The following is a 25728-nucleotide window of genomic DNA, read 5'->3' on the forward strand; positions in this document are numbered from 1 at the left end:
TTTGGTTTAACCACTGACTCCGCCAATGTCATTACCTGTGGCAAATTAATGCTTTAAAGCGTGGCACTGTATGGAGTTTGCTCCTCTATAAAACTGTAAGAGGACCGGCTAATTAATAAATGGTTAATTTTCTGATTATTGCAAGCCATACTCCATCTTTAAATTTGTCTCACAAAACAGGTTGTTTTCAAATCTAATGAAATAATGAAATGAATGAATAAAGTAATAATTTTTATTTATTTTTAGTATAAGACCATCACTGATAATGTTAACATTTATTGTCTATTCATGGTTGCCCTGAGTGACTTGTATGAACATTTCAAGCAAAGACTCAGCATCAAAATTTTTGGCATGACGCTGAAGTCTCATGGTTGCAAGTACAGGAGAGCAGAACACATTCACTTTCAAAAAGTCTTTGCTTAATGCAGCAATACCACCATTAACTGTTATATCAAAAAAGTATTAAACCAAATCTTTGGCACTGTAGTGGGAAAATAGTTCACTTGAATTAGAAAATGCAATGGATGAAGTGTAAAATCTTTGGATAACATAAAATGCATAAATGAATTTTAAAAATAATGAACACCCCAGACACAAGTAAACAAAACTGTCTGACTTTCTCAACATAGAAAAACACAGCCAGATGTGCAGAAGATATTTATTTATACAAAGAAAAACTTACATATAATCCACAAGACCACTGACTGCCAGACATTAACTCAGCAAATCAAGGTATCATTTACCATTTTAAAAGATGTGCTGATTATTATCTTTAAATCTACATTTTCTTATCAATTTAAGGCTATGGACGAGTTAGGGCAAAACCTCCAAAAACAAACTACTGAGTATTTACAATATGATTTCTAATTTATTCATATTAACTTTGCATCACTAAATGAAAATTTTACTGAGAAAATTAACTATCAGCGTGAGTAAGATACAATTACATTTTTGTCTAGTTTCTGTCTTGGTCTCCTTTTTCAATTCTCAATTATTGTTCAGTAAGTTCTTGGTCTCATAAATAGAGTTACCACAAACTCAAAAGATTATAAAGGATAAATTCAGTCTTGGAGAAATACCTGCACAAAGTCCCTACTGTCCTTCCATTGCAATTTATTTCACATTTCATTAAGATGGAGCCATGGAATATTATGTTGCTATGTCTAATGCCTAACAAAATGCATAGAAAGCTGCGTGAACAAAACAGGAGAGTGCTGTCCACCTGACTCTTTGGGATACCTCATGACAGCAGACACGTGATGCAGAACATCAGTGCTATTAAAATATCACTCTCTCATGGGCAGTGTTTAAAAAACATAACACAATGTAAAGCTGGCACTAAGTGGAAAGAAACAATTGTCACGAGTTATAGTCATGTCAATGTGCCAGAGACCATATTATGATTACTTATACAAAATTCAAGATCGTTTTATGTTATTTCCTGTTCACGAGTGTAAAGAGAACAAAATAATTGTTACTCCAAATCTGATGCAGCCCAAAAATCATAAAAGATAAAGAACACAATAATTTCAAAACACACAATAAACATAAATACACAAGATTCCTTATATACATAGATCGATTATATGTCCATAAAGTGAAACTAGGCTGTACATAAGGTGATTGATAGGAAATAATAAAGTGGTGGTGGAGTTAGTGGATGGAGGTGTTGATCAGTCTATCTGCTTGGGGAAAGTCACTGTTTTTGAGTCTGATGGTCTACGCGTGGATGCTATGATGCTACAATGGCAGATGCAAGAAATCTAGTAGCTGATATTATTCATGGTATTCTTCCTTTGACCCTGTATCATTTCTCCTTCACTCATTAATAAACTCAATAATAAATACCTTGATCAAAAACAAAAATGACAAAGTGTGGATAAGCACATGTTCTTGGTATCCATACATTTATATTCTCCAAGATGCAAGTTAGAAAACAAATGGATTACTTGCATTTTTTTTAAAGAGGAACAGCGAGGCTATGCTATAACTTCATATTATTAGGCCTCAGCTGATGGAGCTGGTCCATTCTGGAAATCACAGTTCAAGAAAACATAATGACACAGTGTACACAGGAAGCTTACCGATAAGTTTCCTAGAATGAGAGCATTTTCCAGCATTATTCCAAGCAAAATTTTCAAACTATTTCTAGAAGATTAAGAAGGGGCATAGTTGAGGATTTAAAGATGACAAGAGGCTTCAAAGGGTTAAAAATGTCATTGTATAACCTCTTTTACATTTATTTCATGACATCCCAATATCCTTCATAACCAATGAATTAAAAGGAACGTTGTCCTTGGCATAATGCACAGTGTACTTTTAAATCATTGCTAAGAGATCTAGAAGGATGAAGAGTAGCATTTATCTCATTGTGAGTTGCTAGATGTCAAACACTTCCTTGAAGATCAAAAGGCAAAAAATACAGATGTTGGAAAGTTAAAATAAAAATAGAAAAGGCTGTTTTCAATTAGTCACCAGCTCAAGCAGCATCCATGAAACAGAGTCAATATTTCAGGCTGATGACGTTCTTCAGAACAGAGAAAAGTTAAAAGTCAAATGTGGTTTCAGCTACAGAGAAGGGGGATGGGTGAAAATAACTATGGGTTTACCTGTGGTAAAGAGAAGGCTCAATGTCAGAAATGGCAATGGTATTGACAGAGAGTGGGTGGTGAAGACTTGTTAAACACAAATGGAGACAAAGTAAGTAGAAAACAGATAAAAACAAGGAAAAGGTAGAACTGAAAAAGAAAAAAGAACAAGAACTGTCTTCCTTGAAATGAGTAGTAGATGATTCCATAAATAATTTTCTAAATTATTTTATCAGGTAATTGAAGTCAAGGTCTGTGTAGTGTTACAGTGCAAACAAGTGTGAGGAATTGCACTTTCAAACAGCCTGCACTTGTATAACAGGCCAGTTAGCTTTCTTCCATACCATAAAATTCTGTGACTCTAAAACCATTTAACTGGACTATCCAACTTCAAGGTGTTAATTATTTACTTAATTATACTGCACTGGAGCAGAAGCTTCTGTTTTTAAATCTTTAACCAATCGAGCCATTTTTGCATTTCCACCAATGCCACAACCCTGATTTACATTTGACAGAGCCCGAAATATGAGCACAGATTTGGGTGAAATATATTTTTCTGCAACACATATCTAAGGTCGACTTAAATAATAGCTGGCTATCAGACTGCTGAATATCATGCTTTCTGTGGTAATCAACTTCTTGTAAAGTGTTTGAATTAGCCCAATCACACATTCAAGTTTTACACTTAATTTTTTTTTCAAAACACCAATGAAATTTTTGCTTGGCTGCAGGATATGTTCTGCTTTGTTGAATGCTTGCACACATTGGGCCCACTGGGAAATCAAATACAGAACAGCCCATGTTAGCTATTTGAACCCTAGGCTGCCTACATCAGCTGCAATATAATGTGGCCAGCATTGCTGGCAGAACACTTGTTTTATTATTTAAATTGTTAAAATTCCAGGTTTACTCTGTATTTGATTACACCAAATAAGAATGCTCCAGAGCAATTAAATCCAAGTACGAGGGGTGATTGATAAGTTTGTGGCCTGAGGTAGAAGGAGTCAGTTTTAGAAAACATAGCACATTTATTTTTCAACATAGTGCCCTCCTACATTTACACACTTAGTCCGGCGGTCGTGGAGCAGATGGATCTTGGACCTCCAGAAAGTGTCCGCAGATGGGTGATTGATAAGTTTGTGACCTAAGGTAGAAGGAGATGAGTTATACAGCTCTCGTTACATGCCACACAGTTCAACTCTGAGTGATTATGCAGAAAGTTTGAAGTCAATAACTTATTTCCTTCTACCTCAGGCCACAAACTTATCAATCACCCCTCGTATCAACTACCTCCACCATCTTAGGAATGTGCAATTCTAAATCCCCTCCTACCATTAGATAGAAGAGGTTAAATGGGAGGAGTTAAATGCTAGAACACAGAAGCCCATTCTGACCTACCTTATTCCAAGCACTGGTCATACTTACAACAATATTTCAAGCCATTGGTAATGTTTACACCTTATTCATCCAGAAGTTGATCCAATCCTTGAGATCAAAGTCATAGTCTAATGTGATACCAATTGGCTCTATTTCCTGTCTATCTCAGGATCTCCCTTGCCAAATTACAGTGGGCGCTGGGTTTCATTCATAAATGTTCCCAGCTATACCACCCTACCACAAAATTCCAATGACCTCTAACAATTTGGCTGCCTGCTGGGTGAGAGCAGATTGCTACTTAAATGATATCTTGCCATTGAGATCAGACTTCTGTCTCAGACATTATTATCCATTATCAGGCACCCCCCCCCAAGCTTTTCCCTATTTTCAATCAAGACAATTGTCTTAACTAGAAAAATGAAAGGAAATATATTATATAACACATGAATTCTGACAAAGGGTCTTCAACTTGAAACATTAACTCTGTTTCTCTTTTTACAGATGCTACTTGTCCTGTCAAGTGTTTCCAGCATTTTCTAATTTTATTAATGCTTTCCAAGCATTTCATAGGATTACAATGTGTTCACCCACACTTGGGTGACAGTATTGCTTCCCAGATGCCTCACCCTGTTTACAGGTGAAAAAACACAGCCCAATTGGCAAAAATATTTTAAATTGAAGCTAAGTGCTGGAGATTCCGATTATGGAACATAACCGAGTGATCTCATTCATATTTATGGCAACATTTAAATGCTTTCATTTGTCACTGTCTTCTCTGTTACCTATTTTTCATTCTTCTCTGTTAGCATGACTTGCCTCAGAGAGGCTGTTAACTCCTTGCTGGGTCACAGTCCCTGGATGTGCTATTACCCAACAAGTTGTCTCTAACTGTATGTAAAGTTCATAATGAAGGTTGGTTTGGTGCTTAACCATGGCATTTGTTGGATGAGGTGCTAATATGATCAACTGCAAGCCTATCATTTCATATCAACATGTATGCATTCACGGCCAGAAAGTCTGGATTTTCAATAATTCCATCAGACAGCAAACCACATAATGAGGTCTGAACAACATTGTCTTATGAATTCTCTAGCACTAGAAGCTGAATTGAATCACTGTGACCTCTTTATACTAATCTTTCTTTAATACATTGTGCCTCAGAACACAAAATTCCATTCATTTACAGTAACATTTTTTCTCCAATCAAGTCCAAATACTTCAGTTTAGACTTGGAATAAACTTAGTTCAATCTCACAGATTAACTAAACTAAACATGAATGGTTATTTGCCATTCACAGAATGGCTACAACAGAGAAGGCCATTTACTCCATTAAATCCATACCAGCTCTATGCAAAACCAACTCAGCTGGTCCCAATGATTTGAATTTTAGGTATTTTTCCAGTTCACCTTTGAATTGCACAACTGAATATAGTTACATTGTTACCCCATACAATTAATTCCAAACTTTAATCATTTGCTGCACATTAAGTCTTGCTCTTTTTTTAACTTTGGTTTCTCTAATATTCACCATCATTCAATGTCCAACTGATATTGACGACTCTGCCAATGGAAATGGCTTCTTTTTGCCTACTATTATTTAAGTACCTCCTTTAGATCCCCTAACAACTTATTCCTTACCGAGGAGAACAACCTTACATTTTCCAATCTAAACAACCGAGATCTTCCATTCTTTAATCATGGTATCTCACCAAAAACTCGCACGAATTTCTACAGATGTACTATGGAAAGCATTCCAACTGGTTGCATCACCATCTGGTATGGAAGGACCACTGTACAGGATCGGTAAAAGCTACAGAAAGTTGTAAATGCAGCCAGTTCTATCATGAATACTAGTTTCCTCAGCATCGAGGACACCATCAAAAGACAATGTCCCAAAAAGGCAGCATCCATCATTAAGGACCCCATCACTCAGGACATGCCCTCTTCTCATTGCTACCATCAGAGAGGAGGTACAGGAGCCTGAAGGCACACACTCAATGATTCAAGAACAGCTTCTTCCCCTCTACCATCTGATTTTTGAATGGACAATGAACCCTGTACACTACCCACTACTTTTTTCTTTTTTTGCTCTCTTTTGCACAACTTAATTTAATTATATATATTTCTTATTGTAATTTATAGTTTTTATAATTATGTATTGCAATGTACTGCTGCCACAAAGCACACAAATTTTTTGACATACTATATCTATAAGTTTGCTGACAATCCAGCTATTGTTGGCAGAATTTCAGATGGTGGTAAGAGGGTGTACAGGAGGGAGATATATCAGCTAGTTGTGTGGTGTCACAGCAACAACCTTGCACTCAATGTGAGTAAGACCAAAGAACTGATAGTGGAATTCAGAGAGGGTAAGACGAGGGAACAGACACCAGTCCTCATAGAGGGATTGATATTGGAAAGAGTGAGCAATTTCAAGTTCCTGGGTGTTAATATCTCTGAGGATCCAACCTGGACCAAACATATTCATGCAGCTACAAAGAAGTCAAGGCAGTGGCTAAATTTCAGGAGGAGTTTGAGGCAAACTCAGCTATGTCACCAAAGAAACTCACAAATTTCTACACATGTACTGTGGAGAGCATTCTAACTGGATGCATCCCTATCTAGTATGAGGGAGTCTACTGCACAGGATTGAAATAAGCTGCAGAGAGTTATAAACTTAGTGAACTCATCAGGGACACTAGCCTCCATAGTATCCAGGACACCTTCAAGCAGCAGTGCCTCAATAAGGCGGCATCCATCATTTAAGGACCCCCATCACACGTCATGCCTTGTTCTCACTGCTACCATCAGGGAGGAGGTACAGGAGCCTAAAGGCACACACTCAATGATTCAGGAACAGCTTCTTCCCCTCTGCCATTTGATTTCTGAATGGACATTGAACCCATGAACACTACTTCACTACTTCTTTATTTCTACTTTTACACTATGTATTTAATTTAACTTAATTCAGGATTGTCACAAGAAATAAAAGCAGAAAATATTGATGATCAGCCAACGAGACAGTTTCAGATCCTGCCTGACATTGAGTGTTTCCAGCAACTTCTTAAGTCAGACTTCCAGCATAAACAGTTTAAAATTTTCCATCAGAATCAAAGGAAAAGTGTAATTCAGAAAAAGATACTTTCATACTTATCTTCAATTTCAATCTTCAGACCATTTCACTCAGGAACTTGTGTTAATATTATTTTGGTGCTGTCTGTGCTGGATTGTAACTACAGTATATGTGTGTGTTTTGCACCTTGGCCCAGAGGAATGATGTTTTGTTTATCTGTAAACATGTGTATGGTTGAATAACAATAAACTTGAACTTTATTCTGATATATTTGCTTTGAAATTGATAACTAACAGTTATTTGATTCCTCATTGAAAAGTGTTTGGAAATTTCTTTCAAATTAATGAAATTTAAAGGAATATTATTCTTGAAATCCTGTAAATCTTGATATTGAACTTTGGAATTTTTATTCTGCCATAAAATATCTAAGCTATTTTTATATCTCCAATGAAGCTGTTTATTTCTGCATTGCAAAAAAAAACTTGAGCATCGGCAGAGCTTGGGCTGGTAAGTGGAAAGATGTTTCAACCACACTATCTGTCAGATAATGACCACCTCCAACCAAAAAAATATAAGCAGCACTTGCAGAAAACACTGTAGCAACTTATTGTTTCTTCTTGTGCACTTCCCAAGCCAAGACAATCACGTCAAGAATGGATGAATACCATGAAATTCCAACCAATAAAATAAATCGATTTTTCTTGGGCATCAATCACTGTTCTTTCTTTGACATTAGATCACCATTCACGAACTGCTTATCTGGCAGATTTATGGGTATCCCTTTAACACTTGGACAGAAACAATTCAAAAGAGAAGATTCTTCAGAACATGTGAAAGACTAATAAAAGAGAGCCACAACGGTCATTGTAAGAAATCTCACAAGTATGTACTCAAAAAATTAAACTACAAGTAAGGCAGCACTCTGCTGACTTGTAACACACTCAAAAGAAAGCATAAATGCGAGGTCTCACTCATTAACGTCCTACTTCATTTCCCACTCTCCATGGTATATAGAACCATAGGGTCATGGTCACATGTCAAATTGAGAGACTTGATCTGGATGGATTACATATATGATTCCCTAATTATTTTGAAATCAGGGAACTTTTGCAAAGGAAGTGTCCTATATTGCTTTATTCATTTAACACAGAGAAAAGAATATAACAATTTATCAATTAAACACCAGTCTGATTCATGTGCTATATTTAACAACCATTACTAAATTGGGGATGTGGGAACTTTCTCAGATACATTTGTAATTATACATTTGAAAGAGATCCAATAAACATAAGTAATAGTTCCACACATAAATATTCACTTCTTCAAAGTGAAATGGGTGTAAATGAATCAAATATACAATTTTAGACTTCATTGTCCAAATGGAGCCAAAGCCACTTAGTATCATTAAAAATAGTGGAAGTTTATATCCTTAAGTTTCCTTGTGCATTCTGTGTTAACCTAAATACATAACTGATTTCTATTCTCTGTGACCCTCACTAGTTCTTAAACCTGTCACCTGCCTTTAGCGTCAGCTCTTTTTTCCCCCAGTGCATTGCTTCTTTGTTACTGTCTAAGCTTGAATTATTCCTATACGATCTCCATTTCGCCAAATCTCATTCACTCGAAACCTCTATCAAAACCTTGCTCCGTGACGAAACATTCCCTTTAACTTCTGTTTTCTGAGATGCCTTCTATATTTTACTTTGCAATTGAAGAACCTTCAGGACAATGAACCTGAAAGGACAGTTCAACTCCAGTTTGGTTTCAATGTTAAATTAACAACAGAAGGGATTGCATTGATTTTGGGTTAGAAGCCAAAGTCTGCAGATGCAATTTGTCCGATCAGCACACAGAGAGATAATATATGTAAACATCAGAAATACCAATGAACGAATCTTTAGAAATTAAATCAGCAATAAGTACACAGGAGCGCACAGAACTTGAACTTTGCCTTGCATATTTCCACTATGAAGGAAAACATCTCAAAAAATTAGAAAGCCGCCTCATTTGAAAATTTTACTTATGATGGTTTGCTTAAAATTGATACAGAGGGAGATAATGTCATCTATTGAAGGAAGTCTTATCCCTTATTGCCATCTGGTTTCAATGTAGAATAAACTTGCTTTATTTTTAGTAACTCTTCGAGTAAATGCAAAAACAAAATAAAACTAGCTGTTGCCCGCGTGGCTAACTTGCTCTCAAGTCCCTCGGTCCCAGAGGACCGCGCGAGGACAGCACGCGGGGTCAGAGCAGCTCGCGGAGGGCTGCAAAGCGCCTCTCGAGTGGCTCACACCCAACTGCGACAGGCTTGCGCTCCAGGTCAATGGCTCTTCCTGCATCCAGATGCCGCAGGAACGCAGAGATACTGAGACCAAACCATTAGGCACTGCTTATAGAACAGCATGGCAATTTTAATACTTAGTCCAAAACTAAACAGTTTCCCCTTTTTTTCCGTTAATATCCACCCACCACTTCATTAACCCGGTCTGCCGCTTTTTTTTGGTTTTGGTCTGGAAACTGTTAATGTAGCAGACCACATCTGTTTCCAATATGGGTCGAGTTACATCTTTTGGAAACAATGCTGCTTTTTTCTTAGTGAATTGCATCTAAAAAAGAGTTTTCGACCGAAATGAAAAAGGATATAAAACACAACGCCACTTAATTTAATTATTGTATATTGTATGTTGTATGTTACAATAAAGAAAGTTATGCTAATATTAAACTAAGCTATTAAAACTATTGATGTAAGCAATAAAGGACAAATCCGTAATAAGAAAATGTATTTCATGAAGTAACTATGAAAGTCGCTGAGGAATCTAAAACTATTGCACGTCCCAAAGTCTTCATCAGCCTCATCCACACTGTGTGTAAAAGAATCATATTTCATAAACTAGACATTTAAAAACGATCCAAAACCACGGGACAAAGTTTTGCTAATGCATTTTCTCATTTGGATCAGCGAGCTAAACGGAATAAAACATAATAATCCGAGCCACTTACCGACCATCAGCACCAAACTGAGAGGGGACAAAATCATGTTGCCTTCAGAAATTCGACATTTAATCCATAACTTGATGAGGAAATTTCGTGCTGTTTTTCTCCGCCTCCTTGATTTTTGGGACTGGAATGCTGGGACAGACCTGAGCACATTAAAACATCAGGAGAGGGAATGCCACTGCGGGATATTTACATCTTCTCTCGGCAGCACACTTCAATCTGTCCCTTAATCAACCCATTCTGTTCACTCCGGCTGACCAGATGGGGAGTGGAGTGTGCTGGAACTGTCTGGGATTTGATGGGACAAGTCCGTTGATTTGAAGGCTGATTGATTAGTTTCAACGAGTAAATGGAGAAAACAGTGACCGCTCCAACTGACGTTACACACACTTTCCTGTCTGAAAATTGCAGAGAGAAAGTCTAACCTAAAAGTCTGCTACAAGTACAGATGTTGTTTCTTTTCGATTACCATAGTGACTTATTGCTGGTGTGCTAGTGGCTCTCTTCCTTCATTCAAGTTTTAAAGTACTACTTCGACATTTAAAGCAATAAAAGGAATGCTACCATCTTTAGAGTTTGAATCTAAACTGGATCCCATCAGTTTCCTCAGCTGGCTGTTTTAAAATCAATGTTTTTACTGCCTGATTCAGTGCTGGGATGTAAGTTGAACGGAATATTTTCCTACCGATATGCCACAGCAATGTCATACTTGTCCTAACTGGCTGCTCTTTAATACGGTTATTTAACTCTTAATTAAAAGGGAACGATTAAAAAAAAACAATATAGTATGCACAAGCTTGAACATTTGAAGTCACAGATGTTAGTTTTGAATTTTCCAATGCTAATACCTGACTTCTCTATTCAATTAAAAAATTGCAATGTTGAAGAATGAAAACACCTTCAAAAGAACATAGTCATCTGGAAATATTTGTTTACTTTATTTGCACTAGTAGAACTTTTAAAAGAGCTAGTATATGTACTGTGTGCTGAATGACCTTTGTGCCTTGAGGCTTTACAGTCACAGATACAAAATGGATTCAGGGACTATGTTTCATACACAGTGCAATCTGTTGAATTTTGATGTAAACAGTAGGTCCAAAACAATGGCAGGAGGGGAGAATGGAGGAGTGAAAGATGCTGTGGAGGAAGGCATAATGTCCCACTCACTGACACGCCCCATGTTGGTGTAAACTTCAATATAGATAAGAGCTTAAAATCATTTTCTGTAGCATCACACCTCAATTCAAACCGGCAATGCAGTTGATAGTGCCATTGATAGTGGCAAGTTGTTAGCATATCGTAAGTGCAAGGTTCTGGATAGGCTACCTGTTGTCAACTGGCTGTTAGAGCTCAATCTGCTTCACAGGTGCAGACTGCAATGGTCAGCAGCCATGGACAGTGGCCCAAGCATTGGGCTGGAATTTAGCCAAAATGACCCATTATGTTTTTATGACTGTGAATTCAGAATGATTTTGTAAATGTTTGCATTATTTTTTTTATTTGAGTAACATACTAACCAAAAATAAAATATGTTTTAATTATTTTAACTAACAAAGTTTCTGAAAGTGGACTTTGCATTGCAGTAAATGCTTACAGTGGATAGAAGCACTAAAAGAGTCACCTAATAAAGAATCAAATCAGATAAGAGAATTGACCTTGCATTTCAGGAAGGAGAGGTAACAACACCTCAGTAGTTATCCTCACCACCAGTACCCCACATGACAACATTATCAGTTCTTTACACTCCCTATACACTCATGACTGCATAGCCAAACTCTGCTCTAGTTCCGTTGACACATTTGCACATGCAACCACCGTAGTGGGCCAGATTTCAAACAATAATGAGATTATGTGTATGAAGGAGATAGAGAGCCAAGTGGCACGTTATCAAAACAAGAACCTCTCCCTCAATGTCAGCAAAATGAAGGAGCTGGTCATTGACTTCAGGAAGCAGAGTGGAATACACGTCCTTGTCTGTATCAATGGTGTTGGGATGGAGATGGTTGAGAGTTTCAAGTTGCTATGTGCAAATATCACCAAAAATACTGGACAACAAATTTTTTCCAAAGTGTTGCTTCCTCAGAATGTTTTTGGTTATGATAGGCTGTTTGAAGGTGAACACAAATATAATTTCAGATGACTTGTATCACATAGGAATTTGGAAAGCAAGAAATTAACTTTTATTGAATATAATGCCTTTAATTGCATAACGGTGCTGATGCTTTGCAATAGTTCAACTAAACTAAGAGTGCTTTGTTGATGATTTTCATTTGCACTCAGTGTCTCATGATTCTCACTTAAGTGACCAAAAATAATCAGCCAGCATTGATGGATTCCAGTTGCCCTGATATTAGTTCTCTATGACCACAATGTTGCCAAGATATGCAGGGAAGAAGTCTAAATGGAAATGCAGAAAATGTATCTTTAGTGACATGTTGCACCCCATGGTTTTGTATGCTTGAAGCACGTTGTCGACCAGCTGCATGTAGATTGGTGCTCTGTGGTTGCCAAGAAAATTTTCAACAAAATCCTTGAACACCTTCCATGTGATTTTCTCCAGTCCTACCAGAAGTTCTTCGAATTGCCTGTCACTGATGACCTGTTTGACTTGTAGACCAACAAAAAGTACCTTCCTTCATCTTGGCATCAGTTATTCTGACTTGAATCATGAATTGAAATAACAAATATAGGCAATTTCAAAAAAATGGTGCATGATAGGGAAATTTCATGGTGATTTTCATGATCAACAGCCCAAAATCCATATAATACACCCAAAAGTTTTCAGGAAGCAAAACCTTTTTGACCAGTGTAGTTTGTCATGGTCCAGCTACAGTGAAACTACAGCCAAGAAAGTACACCAATGCCTCTACTTCCTCAGAAGGTTAAATAAATTTGGTATGTCCCTGTTAACACTTACCACACCATTTTTTACAAACGCAGCCTAGAAAACCATCCTATCCAGATGGGTCATGGATTGCTATGGCAACTGCTCTGCTCAAGGCCACACAAAAAAACTGCAGTGATTTGTTAACACAGCCCCATACATCACATAAACCAGTCTCCCATTCAATGATTCTATCTATACTCCTTGCTGTCTCGGGAAAGCAGCCAACATAGTCAAGGACCATTTCCACCTCAGTTGTTTTCTCATATCTCCTCTTCCATCAACAGAAATACAAAAGCTTGCAAACATAGACCACCAGACTCAAGGACAGTTTCAATCCTACTGTTATCGGACTCTGAGACAGACATCTTATAGACTGAAAATGAATTATTGATCTCTTCTACTTCATCATGGTCCCTGCACCTTATGTATTTCCATGCACTGCACTTTCTCTATGGTTGCTACATTATATTCTGCATTTTGTTTTCTTTTTACTACCTTGATGTTTTTATGTTTGGCATGATCTGCCTGGATGAACAAAAATTTTTCTATATCTCAGCACACATGGCATTAGTAAGCCAATTCCAATACTTTAATGGGATTTTTCAGGATTAAAGAGTAACAAAATATAAATATGATTGATCAATGGAGAAGGGGTAACATTCTCCTACTGTAGCGTGACACAGCCACAGAAATGGGTCCTGATCAGGAAATACTGACAATAATGATCAAGTCCTACATATAATGCTTATAAAAAGTATTCACCACCCTTGGACATGTTCATGTTTTATTGTTTTACAGCATTGAATCACAGTGGATTTAATTTGGCTTTTTTTTGACACTGTTCAACAGAAAAAGATTCTTACATGTCAAAGAGAAAACAAATGTATACAAATTGGTCTAAATTTATTATAATTATTAAACACAAAATAATTGATTGCAAAATTGCTCATTCCCTTCAAGTCACTGTTTTGCAGATGCACCTTTGGCAGCAATTACAGCCTTGAGTCTATATGGATTGGTCTCTACCAGCTTTGCACATCTGGATACTGCAATTTTTCCCCATTCTTCTTTACAAAACTGCTCAAGCAGTGTGCTTTGTGCTCAAGCTCTGTCATGGAGATTGGGAGTGAACAGTCCTTTTCAAGTCCAGCCACAAATTCTCAATTGGACTGAGATCTGGATTCTGATTTGGCCACTCCAGGACATTAACATTGTTGTTTTTAAGCCATTCCTGTGTAGCTTTGGCTTTATATTTGGGGTCATTGTCTTGCTGGAAAACAAATCTTCTCCCAAGTCGCAGTTCTCTTGCAGACTGCATCAGGTTTTCCTCCAGGATTTCCCTGTATTTTGCTGCGTTCATTTTACCCTCTACCTTCAGAAACCTTCCAGGGCCTGATGCAGTGAAGCATCCTCACAGCATGATGCAACCACCACCATGCTTCACAGTAGAGATGGTGTATTTTTGATGATGTGTGATGTTTTGCTGATGCCAAACATAGGGTTTAGCTTGATGGCCAAAAAGCTCAATTTGGGTTTCTTCAGACCCTAGAACCTTCTTCCAATTGACTTCAGGGTCTCCCATATGCCTTCTGGCAAACTCTAGCCGAGATTTCATGTGAGTTGTTTTTTCAACAGTGGCTTTCTCTTTGCCACTCTCCCATAAAGCTGCAACTGGTGAAGCACCCGGGCAACAGTTGTTGTATGTGCAGCCACTGAAGCTTTTATCTCCTCCAGAGTTGTCATAGATCTCTTGGAGGCCTCTCTCACTCGTCCCCTTCTTGCACAGTCACTCAGTTTTTGAGCATGGCCCGCTCTAGGCAGATTTACAGTTGTGCCATATTCTTCCCATTTCTTGATGATTGACTTAACTGCACTCCAAGGGATATTCAGTGACTTAGAAATTTTCTTGTATCCATCTCCAGACTTGTACTTTTCAATAACTTTTTCACGGCGTTGCTTGGAGTGTTCTTTTGTCTTAATGGTGTAGTTTTTGCCAGGATACTGACTCACCAGCAGTTAGACCTTCCAGATACACGTGGATTTTTACCACAATCAATTGAAACACCTTGACTGCACACAGGTCTCCGAAAACAAATCTACATTTAACTAATTATGTGACTTCCTTAACCAATTGGCTGCACCAGTGATGATTTGGTGTGCTATATTAAAGGGGGTGAATATTTATGCAATCAATTATTTTGTGTTTTACATTTGTAATTAATCTAGATCACTTTGTAGAGATCGGTTTCCACATTGACATGAAAGAGCTTTTTTTCGGTTGACCAGTGTCAAAAAAAGCCAAATTAGATGCACTGTGATTCAATGCTATAAAACAAATAAACATGAAAACTTCTGGAGGAGGGGTGAATACTTTTTATAGGCACCATAGCAATTAAAAAGTGTCAGCAAAGCCTGCGCAGGATAAAGATCAGATTGGAACTTACTTCTAAATTGTATCAAATGAAGACTTGGTGGTTCAGTGACTACAGCTGTGTTGCCTGTGGCTTTTGAAAATATAACTATGTCAATATCTAGGTATCAGGTGACTTGTCACACCTCATTGTTCTGATGGAATGGTGAACTTCTCCATGTGTACTGTGAGTATGAAGAACCAAAGATAAAAGAAGAGAAAAAAAAGACAAGTTATAAACTGTAAACCTACAAAACAGGATTACAATTCATTATTACAAAGTGTCTGAACTCATTAAGAAATTTAAGCTATTTAAGCTATTTAGAGGAAGTTAAATGAGGATATGTGAAGATTAAGTTTTCTAAAACTTAGAAACACAATTAATAATTTTAAACTGATGACAGGATTTGATTATGCAAGGAATATAGTATTGAGCTAAGTCTTGTGGATGGTATTGATACATAGGTCAGTTTAAAGCTGATTAATAAGCTGAACAATTATATAACTTCATTTACATAAATCATTGATGAGACCACATCTGTAACACCATGTACTTCATTGTCTTCTTACTTAAGGATGAATGGTAAAAGTTGGTAGTCATTTAGAGAAAGTTGGCTGGATTAATTCCTGGAATGGACAGCTTGTTTTATTAGGAAATATTGGACCAAATAATCTTGCATCTATAGGAATTTAGTGAAGAGTAGGCGTAGATCTGATTAAAACACATAAGATCCTTAGGGTTCTTAACATGGTGGATGTGGAGAGGATGTTGCTCTTGTGGAAGAATCCTTAAAAATTAGATGTCATACATCTAACACAGAGGTGGGGTGATTTTTTTTCCTCTCTTAGAGGACTTTGAGTCTTTAGAAACTTCTTATACAAAGGAGAAATGGGAAACAGAGTCTTTAAATATGTTTAAGGAAGAGTTAGGTCTTGTTTTAAAATTCAACCATTTTGGATAAATCTAAGACTTTTATTGGAACAAATTACTGGAGTAGATCTCCCACATAGTCCAGTATTATTTTTATTAGGAGACATTGAAGGGACAATACCGAAACTTAAATTGAATAAGTATCAGAAAAAATTTATAAAAATTGCATTGGCAGTAGCCAAAAAAGTTATCGCAGTTACTTGGAAATCTGATTTATATTTAACTATGGATCGTTGGAATAATGAAATACATAATTGTATTCCACTTGAAAAAATTACATACAATCTAAGAAATGAATATGATATATTTTTGAAAATTTAGCTCCCATACTTACAAAAGATAGGATTAAATACATAGGTCCTTTGAAGATAAAATTATAAAGTAATTGGGGAAAGTAAAAATAAATATTTAAATTATTTTGAACTCCATGGAGCATGTGGGGATCCTCTGATATCCAAGCAATCTTTCTCTCTTTTTTTTCTTTCTTTAGATAAGGGTTAAGGGGAGGGGGAGAGTCAATATTATTTTTCTCACTTTTTTTATCATCACATTTATTCTTTGTAATTTTCTAAAATTTAATAAATAAATATTTTTTTTTAAAAGGAAGAGTTAGACAGGTATTTGATAAGTGAGCCTTGAAAAGGTTACTGTGATTAGATTGGAATGTAGAGTTGAAATGCTAATCAGATCAACCAAGATCTAAAAGATCATTAAACACAGAAGAATTACACTATTCGGCTCATTGAGTCCGCACTGCCATTTAATCATGGCTGGTTTATTTTTCCTCTCAACCTCATTCTCCTGTCTTCTCTTTGCAACCTTTGACACCCTGATTAATCAAGAATCCATCACCCTCCACTTTAAATATACCCAATGACCTGGCTATCTGTGGCAATGTATTCTACAGATTCCACACACTCTAGCTAAAGAAATTACTCCTCATCTCTGTTCTAAAGGGAAGTTCTTCTATTTTGAGGCTGTGTCCTCTGGCCCTTGACTCTCTCACAATTGGAAACATGCCCTCCACATCCACTCTATCTAGATCTTTTAATATTCAGTGGGTTTAAATGAGATCACCTCTCATTCCTCTAAATTCCAGCGAATATAGGCCCAGAGCCATCAAATTCCCCTCATACATTAACCCTTTAATGCCTAGGATCATTCTCATAAACCTCCTCTGGATGTTCTCCAATGCCAGCACATCTTTTCCTGGAGAAGGGGTCCAAATCTATTCACAATCTAATTGAAAGGCAATGTATGTTTGAAGATCTGAATGGCATACATTTAGTATTTATATTTGAGAGTCCAAATGGTCAACTCCTGCTCCCAACTCATATGTTTGCAATAGGGTCAAGGATCTGAAACTCAACTGTTGTTCTTAAGTTCCTAGCAAACACATAGGAAGCCCTGAACTTATATAAAACTTCTTTAGTTAATGACTGTCAACTGATTGTGTTTTTAGGGCTTAACATTAAACTCATGAAGCTGAGTAAAGTTTGGAAAAATGAGAGTGATCGCATTGAAACATGGGAAGTTCGAAAAGTACTTGATAGGAGAAATACTGGAAACTGATATCCCCTATGAGAACCTGGAACTGGGGTGCATGGTATCAGAATTAACCATTGGTTATTTAGAACTGAGAAAGAAGAATGTCTTCAAGTGTGGTGGTTCTTTGGAACACTGTTTTCTATGCATCTAAAGATTCTCAGACACTGAGTATGTTTAAGATTGAGGCCAAAGTTGAAAGTGATCCAGAACAAACCAGTGTGGTGTTCCATCCAGATGTATCACAGCTTGATATGGTAAATGCTCTGCCCAAGAACACAAGAAATTGCAGAGAGTTGTGTACACAGCCTTGTTAATCTTTTGTATAATCCTTGTTATCATGACAATTTTTTAATATGACAAATTTGGAACAGTTTTGTCTGATTATAAAACTGTTCAAACTCCACATAAAACTAAACATAGGGAAAAAGTTATACAAATGAAATGCTCCTAACAGAGGTAATAAATGACACACTGGTTTATTCTTTTGAAAAGAACATGATGCAAAAATTGCTTGGTAGTGGAAAATGTAAAGACAAAGATGATGAAATACTGACGTGGACATTTTAGCATCTGTGCAACTGAAATTGAATTATGTCTAGTATATTGACATAGACTTGGAAATGCATGACTTGCCATGTCAGTTATGAGTCAATCACATTGCAGAGAACTGCAATAACATTATGGGAGCCAAGCTGGTAGAAATTTAACTCAAAGCACCCTTGAGATTTCAGATACCAGTTTCTGACACCTGTTGAGATTACCATACCTAGGATAAACTATAAAATGACAATTCAATTCAATGAAGAAAATTCAGCATGTATGATTTTCTTGCGGACATAAAGTCAACTTGACTTTATTTCTTACATCCTTCACATACATGAGGAGTCAAAAATCTTCACATTACGTCTCCGTCCAAATGTGCAATGTGCAATCATAGTTATTTATAATAAATAGAACAATCAATGCAACATAGAAATACACTCAAATCAGCATGAGTTAATCAGTCAGATGGCCTGGTGGAAGAAGCTGTCCCAGAGCCTGTTGGTCCTGGCTTTTATGCTGCGTATCTCTTCCCAGATGGGAGCAGCTGGAACAGTTTGTGGTTGGGGTGACTTAGGTCCCCAACCCTTTTTACACACCTTTCTTTGTAAATGTCCTGAATAGTGGGAAGTTCACATCTACAGATGTGCTGGACTGTCCACACCACTCTCTGCAGAATCCTGCAATAAAGGGAGGTACAGTTTCCACACCAGGCAGTGATGCAGCCTGTCGGGATGCTCTCAATTGTGCCCCTGTAGAAAGTTCTTAGGATTTGGGGGCCATACCAAACTTCCTCAACTGTCTGAGGTGAAAGAGGCGCTGTTGTGCCTTTTTCACCACACAGCTGGTGTGCACAGACCACGTGAGGTTCTTGGTGATGTAGAGGAACTTAAAGCTGTTCACCCTCTCAACTGCAGAACCATTGATGTTAATAGGGCTCAGCCGTCTCCATTCCTCCTGTAATTCACAACCAGCTCCTATGTTTTTGCGACGTTGAGGGAGACCAATTCATATTAGTGAATTGAAATTTAATCCGTTAACGTCTCTAAAGGAACAAGTAGAGCTGAGTAAAGCACCATTGCTGATTCACTCATTAATTTTTGAAGCAGAGTGCCATCTAGTGTGGAAAATACCAATACGATTGAACTATTTGAAGGATTAATTGATTTTCAGGCAGTAAAAATATTGTTGACAAAATGCCTAGAAAATGGAATGATATGAATAGAACGTGGGGAAATTAAACAAACCACCCAACAATGACCTGGAAATGGCATTCATGTACAACAAACCATACCAAGTTCACCAAGTCTTCTTACGAACATCAGGGGCTTTGCACTTGAGATACAAAAGCTGAAACAATAGAAGATGGGAATAAAAAATACTACAGAAGCTGGAAATCTGAAAAAAAAGAAAAAGCTAAAACACTGAATAGGTCAAACAAAATATGTGGAAAGAGAAATGAAGTTAATGTTTCAGGTCGAAGACATTTATCGGAACTCGGAAACAGAGAAAACAATTACATTTTAAATTGCTGAAAAGGTGAGGATGGGATCAATAGGATAAAGGAAATATCCATACAGAAATTGCCTCACCCTATCAGGGGTATTCCCTTTGTTCTATCTTCAAACAAAATGTAGGTGGAATTGTGAAGCTGATCAAGGTCAATTAACAAGAAAGAGCATAAACTAACAAACTAACAAAAGAACATAAAAACTGCATAATGCAGAATTGTAGGAAATGTCTACCAGCCAGGCTGTGACAGCAGGGAAAGAAAAACTTAGAGAAGGATCTCCTCGTCAATCCTTAACAATTTCAGTTTAAAGCAAAGGCATCTGAAAAACATCTTAGATGTGGCACTACTTTATTCTGAAGAAGTTGTGAAAGTGTCCTAAAAGTGTTTTTAAACAGGTACATTTAAGGCAGTAATTGTTTTTTGGACATCTATAACATACATTTCTTTTTGAAAATGTATCTGATCACAGTGATGCATTATCAAAATTATTAATTGATTCTAAGAGTCATTTTGAGCTTTTATGTTGCCAGAATATGTATGCACAACATAATACTTTTAGAATCAGAGTCTTACAGCACAGAAACAGGCAGTTTGGCCCATCTGATCAATGCCAAGAAACATTACCAGCTAAGCTGGGTTTAGCAATATCCCTCAAAACCTTTCCTGTCCATTTATCTGTCCAAATATCTTTTGAACTTAGTTCAGATTAATTATTTCCTTCCCATTTTGTCTATCCTTTTTTAATTTCAAGTCAAAGAATTTTATTATATTTACTAAAAACATTGCCCAAAGCAGTAAGTCCATTGACAGTCAAGTATTGAAAAGCAGAATACCAGATTTTAGAAATCTGGAATAAAAATAAATGCTGAAAACATTGATTAAATAAATCAACATCTTCAGAGGGAGAAACAGTTAAGTTTTCAGGTCAATTATGTTGACAGAAAAGGTAAAGTTGTTGAGATCACGAGCTTTTAATCAAGCACATTTGTACTTAATCCAGTCATAAAGACAAAGTTAAAGCATCATACAGTAGAAGAACCAGGCCTTTCTGTCCATCTATACTAATCACACCAGGTGTGCCAAAGTGGGTGATATCACTCCTCTGGGGGTGGTGGGAGTTTCTAAGGGGGGCGGAAAAGATAAAGAGGTGGGGGCACTCAGTAGCAAGAGGGGCAGCTGAAGGATTACAGGCTTAATTTAAGAAATTAATTACTTATAAGCATTTGATCCTCAGTGCCTCATAATTGATTACAATGACCACGTAATCACCTCAACTCTTGCTAACCCCCCATTCTCTTCGACTTTGCCCAAAGTGCGATATAGTTGTTGAAAAGCAATGTGTCACTTTTGTATTTGGCATAGCATGAGAAATCTGGACTCAAGAAGTTGTGGTATTTTGAGGCCCAGTCCACACATTATTGCCATTCTCTACTGTAGTACAGTGATAGCTAATATGATTCCCATACTCTAATCATGCAGTGATACTATGAACTAGAGTATGGCATTCAATGGGATAGAGTTCAGAATCTGCCCTTTGGAATGGTCTTGACCGCATTTCTGTAGCCCATGGACCAACTGAGATATTGCTGCTCCATTTCATATACCTTCAGCCAGAGAGTCAGGTTATACCTGAAATATTATGTTGTGATAACTTTCTCCTTTATTGATAACAGCACTTGAGGCTGGACTTAAATAATAGGTAATTAACTGTGGTTATTAATCCATAACAAAGATGGCAGAACCAAACCAAATGAAAAAGAAGTGTAGACAGTGTAGTGCGGAGTATCAGAAGTATGGATTTACACCAGCAACAAGCTACCAACAACAGCCAATTTGTCTGTTGTGTGAAATTTTTTTTTCAAATCAGGCAATTAAACTGTCCAGGCTCCTTGAACATTTGAAGAGAATACAATCTGATAAAGCAAAAAAGAACTTAGCATATTTTCAATTACTTCATGAAAAACTTCAAAAATGGAAAATACTTCAAAACATGGTTGCCAGCACATCACAACAAAACAGTGAAGGTTTGCGTGCTCCATAAAATGTTTCATTGCTCATTGCTAAATCTGGAAAGCCCCATGCAATTAGAGAAACTTTAAGGAAGATTCTGAGCACAGTTTTGCATGTCACCAGCTCAAATAATCCAAGGGATTCCACACAGCAACAACTTTGTTCAAAGATGAATAGATGAAATGTTTGAGAATGTGGAAAACACATTGTGCAACATACTTAGGACAACAGAATTTGATCTGCAGTTGGAAGAGTCAACTTTGCTTTCTGGATATGTTTGCTTCATGAGAGATGAAAGTATGGTTCAAGAGTTGTTATTTGCAAGGGGACTAGAAACAGATACAAAGGGGTAGTCAATATTTTGGGCTGTTGAACAATTTTTCAAAGAGAAGGATATTCCACTCACCAACAGTCTTGCTTGTGCAACAAATGGGGCACCATCAATGATGGGACACCAACATGGGTTATTACTTTCTTGAAAAAAGATGTACCTAATATATTTACAATTCACCGTGTAATTTGCATACAAAATCTTGTCACAAAAAACCTGATCAAGTGATCAACTGCAAAAATCATTAAATATTGTTACCACAGCGGTAAATAAAATGAAGTCCCGTGCACTCAGTTCTCAACTATTCCAAGAGCTTGGTATGGAGAATGATGGACAGTTTGAATGCTGGCTGCTGCTCTCAAAAGGAAATTGCCTAGGATAATCTATGCGCTTTTTGAAACTTTTTTAACTTCTTTGAAGATTTGAATGTTTTATTCTGTAATCAGCTCAAGAATATTTGGTATGACATTGCTTATTTGTCAAAATTGTTTGCAAAGTTTAATGAAATCAGGCTTCAATTGGAACAAAGTTTTGTGAATCTTATTAAATTCAAATCAGTCGTCTCAACATTTCTGTCCAAGTTAACCCTATTTCAGTACAACAATGGCCATCTTGACTTTTTCCAACTTCAGTTCCTCTCTGAGTTGGAAGAAAAAGAAAGGATACCAGATGATGAATTTCAGGTATACTGCGCCCATCTCGGTGAGCTGCATAAAGACATGCTAGAGATTTCAGGTTTTTCTCTCAATCCAACTTCCAGAATTGGTAATAAATCCATTCCTGACATTTGTACTGGGGAAATAACAGGAAGGATGGAGGAAGAACTGATCTTTCTGAAGCTGAGGTTCAAAAGATCATATCAAGACTTTTTGTTGCAGAAAGAAATCTGAGAAAGGACAGGCACTACAGTGCTTTCTTCGTAGTTGGGCCATGCATTTGAGTGCCATTACAAAGAAAGCATGGCCGCACCTCTACTTGTTTAGAAGTTTGAAAAGATTTGGCATGACATCTAAAAGTCTGAAGAACTTCTACAGATATATGGTGGAGTGTATATGAGCTGGCTGCATTACAGCCTGGTATGGAAATACCAATGCCCTTGAATGGAAAATCCCACAAAAAGTAATGAATACAGCGCAGAACATTATGGGTAAAGCCCTCCTCATCACTGAGCACATCTACATGGAGCTTTGTCACAGGAAAACAGCATCCATCATTTGGAATACTATCCTGCACTGTGGAAAAGAGTCAAGATGTTCATTACTGCCTTTCTGACATGATATTTAGTGCAGCATCATTTCGGTGCAGTCGTCTAACTTCTTTCAAAGCAATGAAACAGACTGCAAATTACTGAACTTGGGGATCTGAGACTGAGTGACATTCAGCCTGATGTTGGGAAGCTGATATTACTGCACCAAACCCATCCATTTCATTGAACAGTGAAAAAACAATAAAGCAGCTGGACTGCTAATGTACACTAAAATTGTTCATGGAAATCGTGTTTACAGTCATTTAAAAAAAAATATTTGTAGCTTTAAATAGACCTGAAATTTTTTTGCAATTATTTATCACTGCCTTGGATTTGAGTTTCTACTTTCTTTCATTATGCATTGTAAATCAAAATTCTTTATAGATTTTTTGCAATGGCCAGAAAGTGAGTGGGGAGCACTGGGGATGTGGTCTGGGTGCCAAGGGCGGTAGCCCAAAAAAGTTTGGGAACCACCGTGCTACGTGGACTCTTGTTGATTCAAGTGCTTGTCCAGATGATTCTCAAATGCTGTCAGAGTGCCTGCCTCCTTCTCGTTCTCAGGCACTGTACTCCAGCTTGCAACAATCTTCTGGGTTAAAAAGATCCTCAGAGACACTAACTCTCCTACTCCTCACCTTAAACCTCTGCCTTCTAGCTTTTGATGTTTCCATTATCGGGAATACTTCTCACTCACCATTGTATCTATACTCTAAGTGAAGAATGGGGCAATGATGGAGCAACAGTTCAAAGTTCAAAGTAAATTTATTATCAAAGTACATATATGTCACTATATACTACCTTGAGAGTCATTTTCTTGCAGGCATTCACAGTAGATCATAAAAATGCAATAGAATCATTGAAAAACTACACATTAACACTGACAAATAACCAATTTGCAAAAGATGACAAACAGTGCAAATTTAAAATAAAACAAGTAAATAATATTGAGAAAATGAGTCAGAGTCCTTTAAAGTAAGTCCATAGCTTGTGAAATCAGTTCAGTGTTGAGGTGAGTAAAGTTCTCCATGCTAATTCAAGGTTGAAGGGTAATAACTGTTTCTGAGCCTGGTGGAGCGGGACCTAAGGCTCCTCTACCTCCTTTTGAATGGCAGCAGTGAGAAGAAAGTATGATTGGATGGTAGGGCTCCTTGATGGTGAATGCTGCTTTTTTGTAGCAGCAGTCCTTGCAGATGTACTCAATGGTGGGGAGGGCTTTGCTTCTCATTTATTGAGTTGCATATCTTTTATTGGCAAATTAAGTGAGAAATTGGAGATGATGTAAGAACGGGCGGTTGCAGATGAATCTCTCCCTTTAGAATACCATAAAGAGGAGGAGAGGACCAAGAATTAATCTGCAGACTCATTAAAGTGTTACCTCTGCTGAGTAATAGCTCTCTTGATTCCCAAACAGAAGATAATATTTTCTAAGCTTAAATCAGGAATTTAGCACTTCATCTAAACTGTCAATTCAGTGCATTATTGATAGGGTGTCAATGGTATTCTGGTAATTTTAAAGTGAGTCATTGTCAGTCTGCTTGTGATAAGGCAGCAAGTATTCCTGGGCACTGTTAATTAAGGATCCAAGAATTTTTGTTAATATGTGAGTGATATTTATCCTCAAACAAAAGACATTGCACAAACTGCTTGACACATTTCCTTGCATGACAGAAACTATATCTCAAAGTACAGGATTAGCTTGTGAAGCATACTGAAATGTGAAAATTATTTACTGAGAAAACTAAACTTTTGTTGATAAAGCAAACTACTTCTTTCGTTTATTGATGCATGGAAAACTTGAAACGCAACAATTTCTGAAAATCATTCAGATTTCTGAACGGACAGTGAAACTCTGTACATTACCTCACTTTTTTTTGCTCTACTTATTTAATTTAATTTTTTATATATTTTTATTGTTGTAATTTATAGATTTTTATTATGTGTTGCAATGAACTTCTGTTGCAAAACAACAAATTTCACAGCATATGCCAGTAGTATTAAACCTGATTGTGGTTCTGATTCTAAAATAATTGACTTGTGGTGGAACAACATAACAGAAAGTTCAGTAAAATGCGTGGTAACCCATTATTACTGCTGTCTTGCAAGAAGTTGTTGAATAAGACAATAAGACCATAAGATGTAGGAGCAGAATTAGGCCAAATGTTGTTTGTACATCTCCCACAGGTAAGAAAATTAAGCCCAGAACTCCATGGACGACCAAAAAGATAGTGTTAAATAGAGCAGAAAAAAATATGACAGATGAACCGAGCTGATTGCAG

At 37.0% G+C, this 25728-nt stretch overlaps 1 protein-coding gene across 1 annotated transcript in view; it reads right to left on the bottom strand.

Moving 5' to 3' along the window:
* LOC132385295 (CXADR-like membrane protein) overlaps positions 1-10126 on the bottom strand; it is a 113082-nt gene extending 102956 nt beyond the window's left edge. Inside the window, exon 1 of the mRNA XM_059957316.1 lies at positions 10040-10126. Coding sequence (XP_059813299.1) covers positions 10040-10076 — 37 coding nt within the window. The 5' untranslated portion in view covers positions 10077-10126. The remainder of the gene's footprint in view (positions 1-10039) is intronic.
* Positions 10127-25728: the final 15602 nt, after the last annotated feature.

This window comes from Hypanus sabinus, chromosome X2 (assembly GCF_030144855.1).
Source record: "Hypanus sabinus isolate sHypSab1 chromosome X2, sHypSab1.hap1, whole genome shotgun sequence".
NCBI lineage: Eukaryota > Metazoa > Chordata > Chondrichthyes > Myliobatiformes > Dasyatidae > Hypanus > Hypanus sabinus.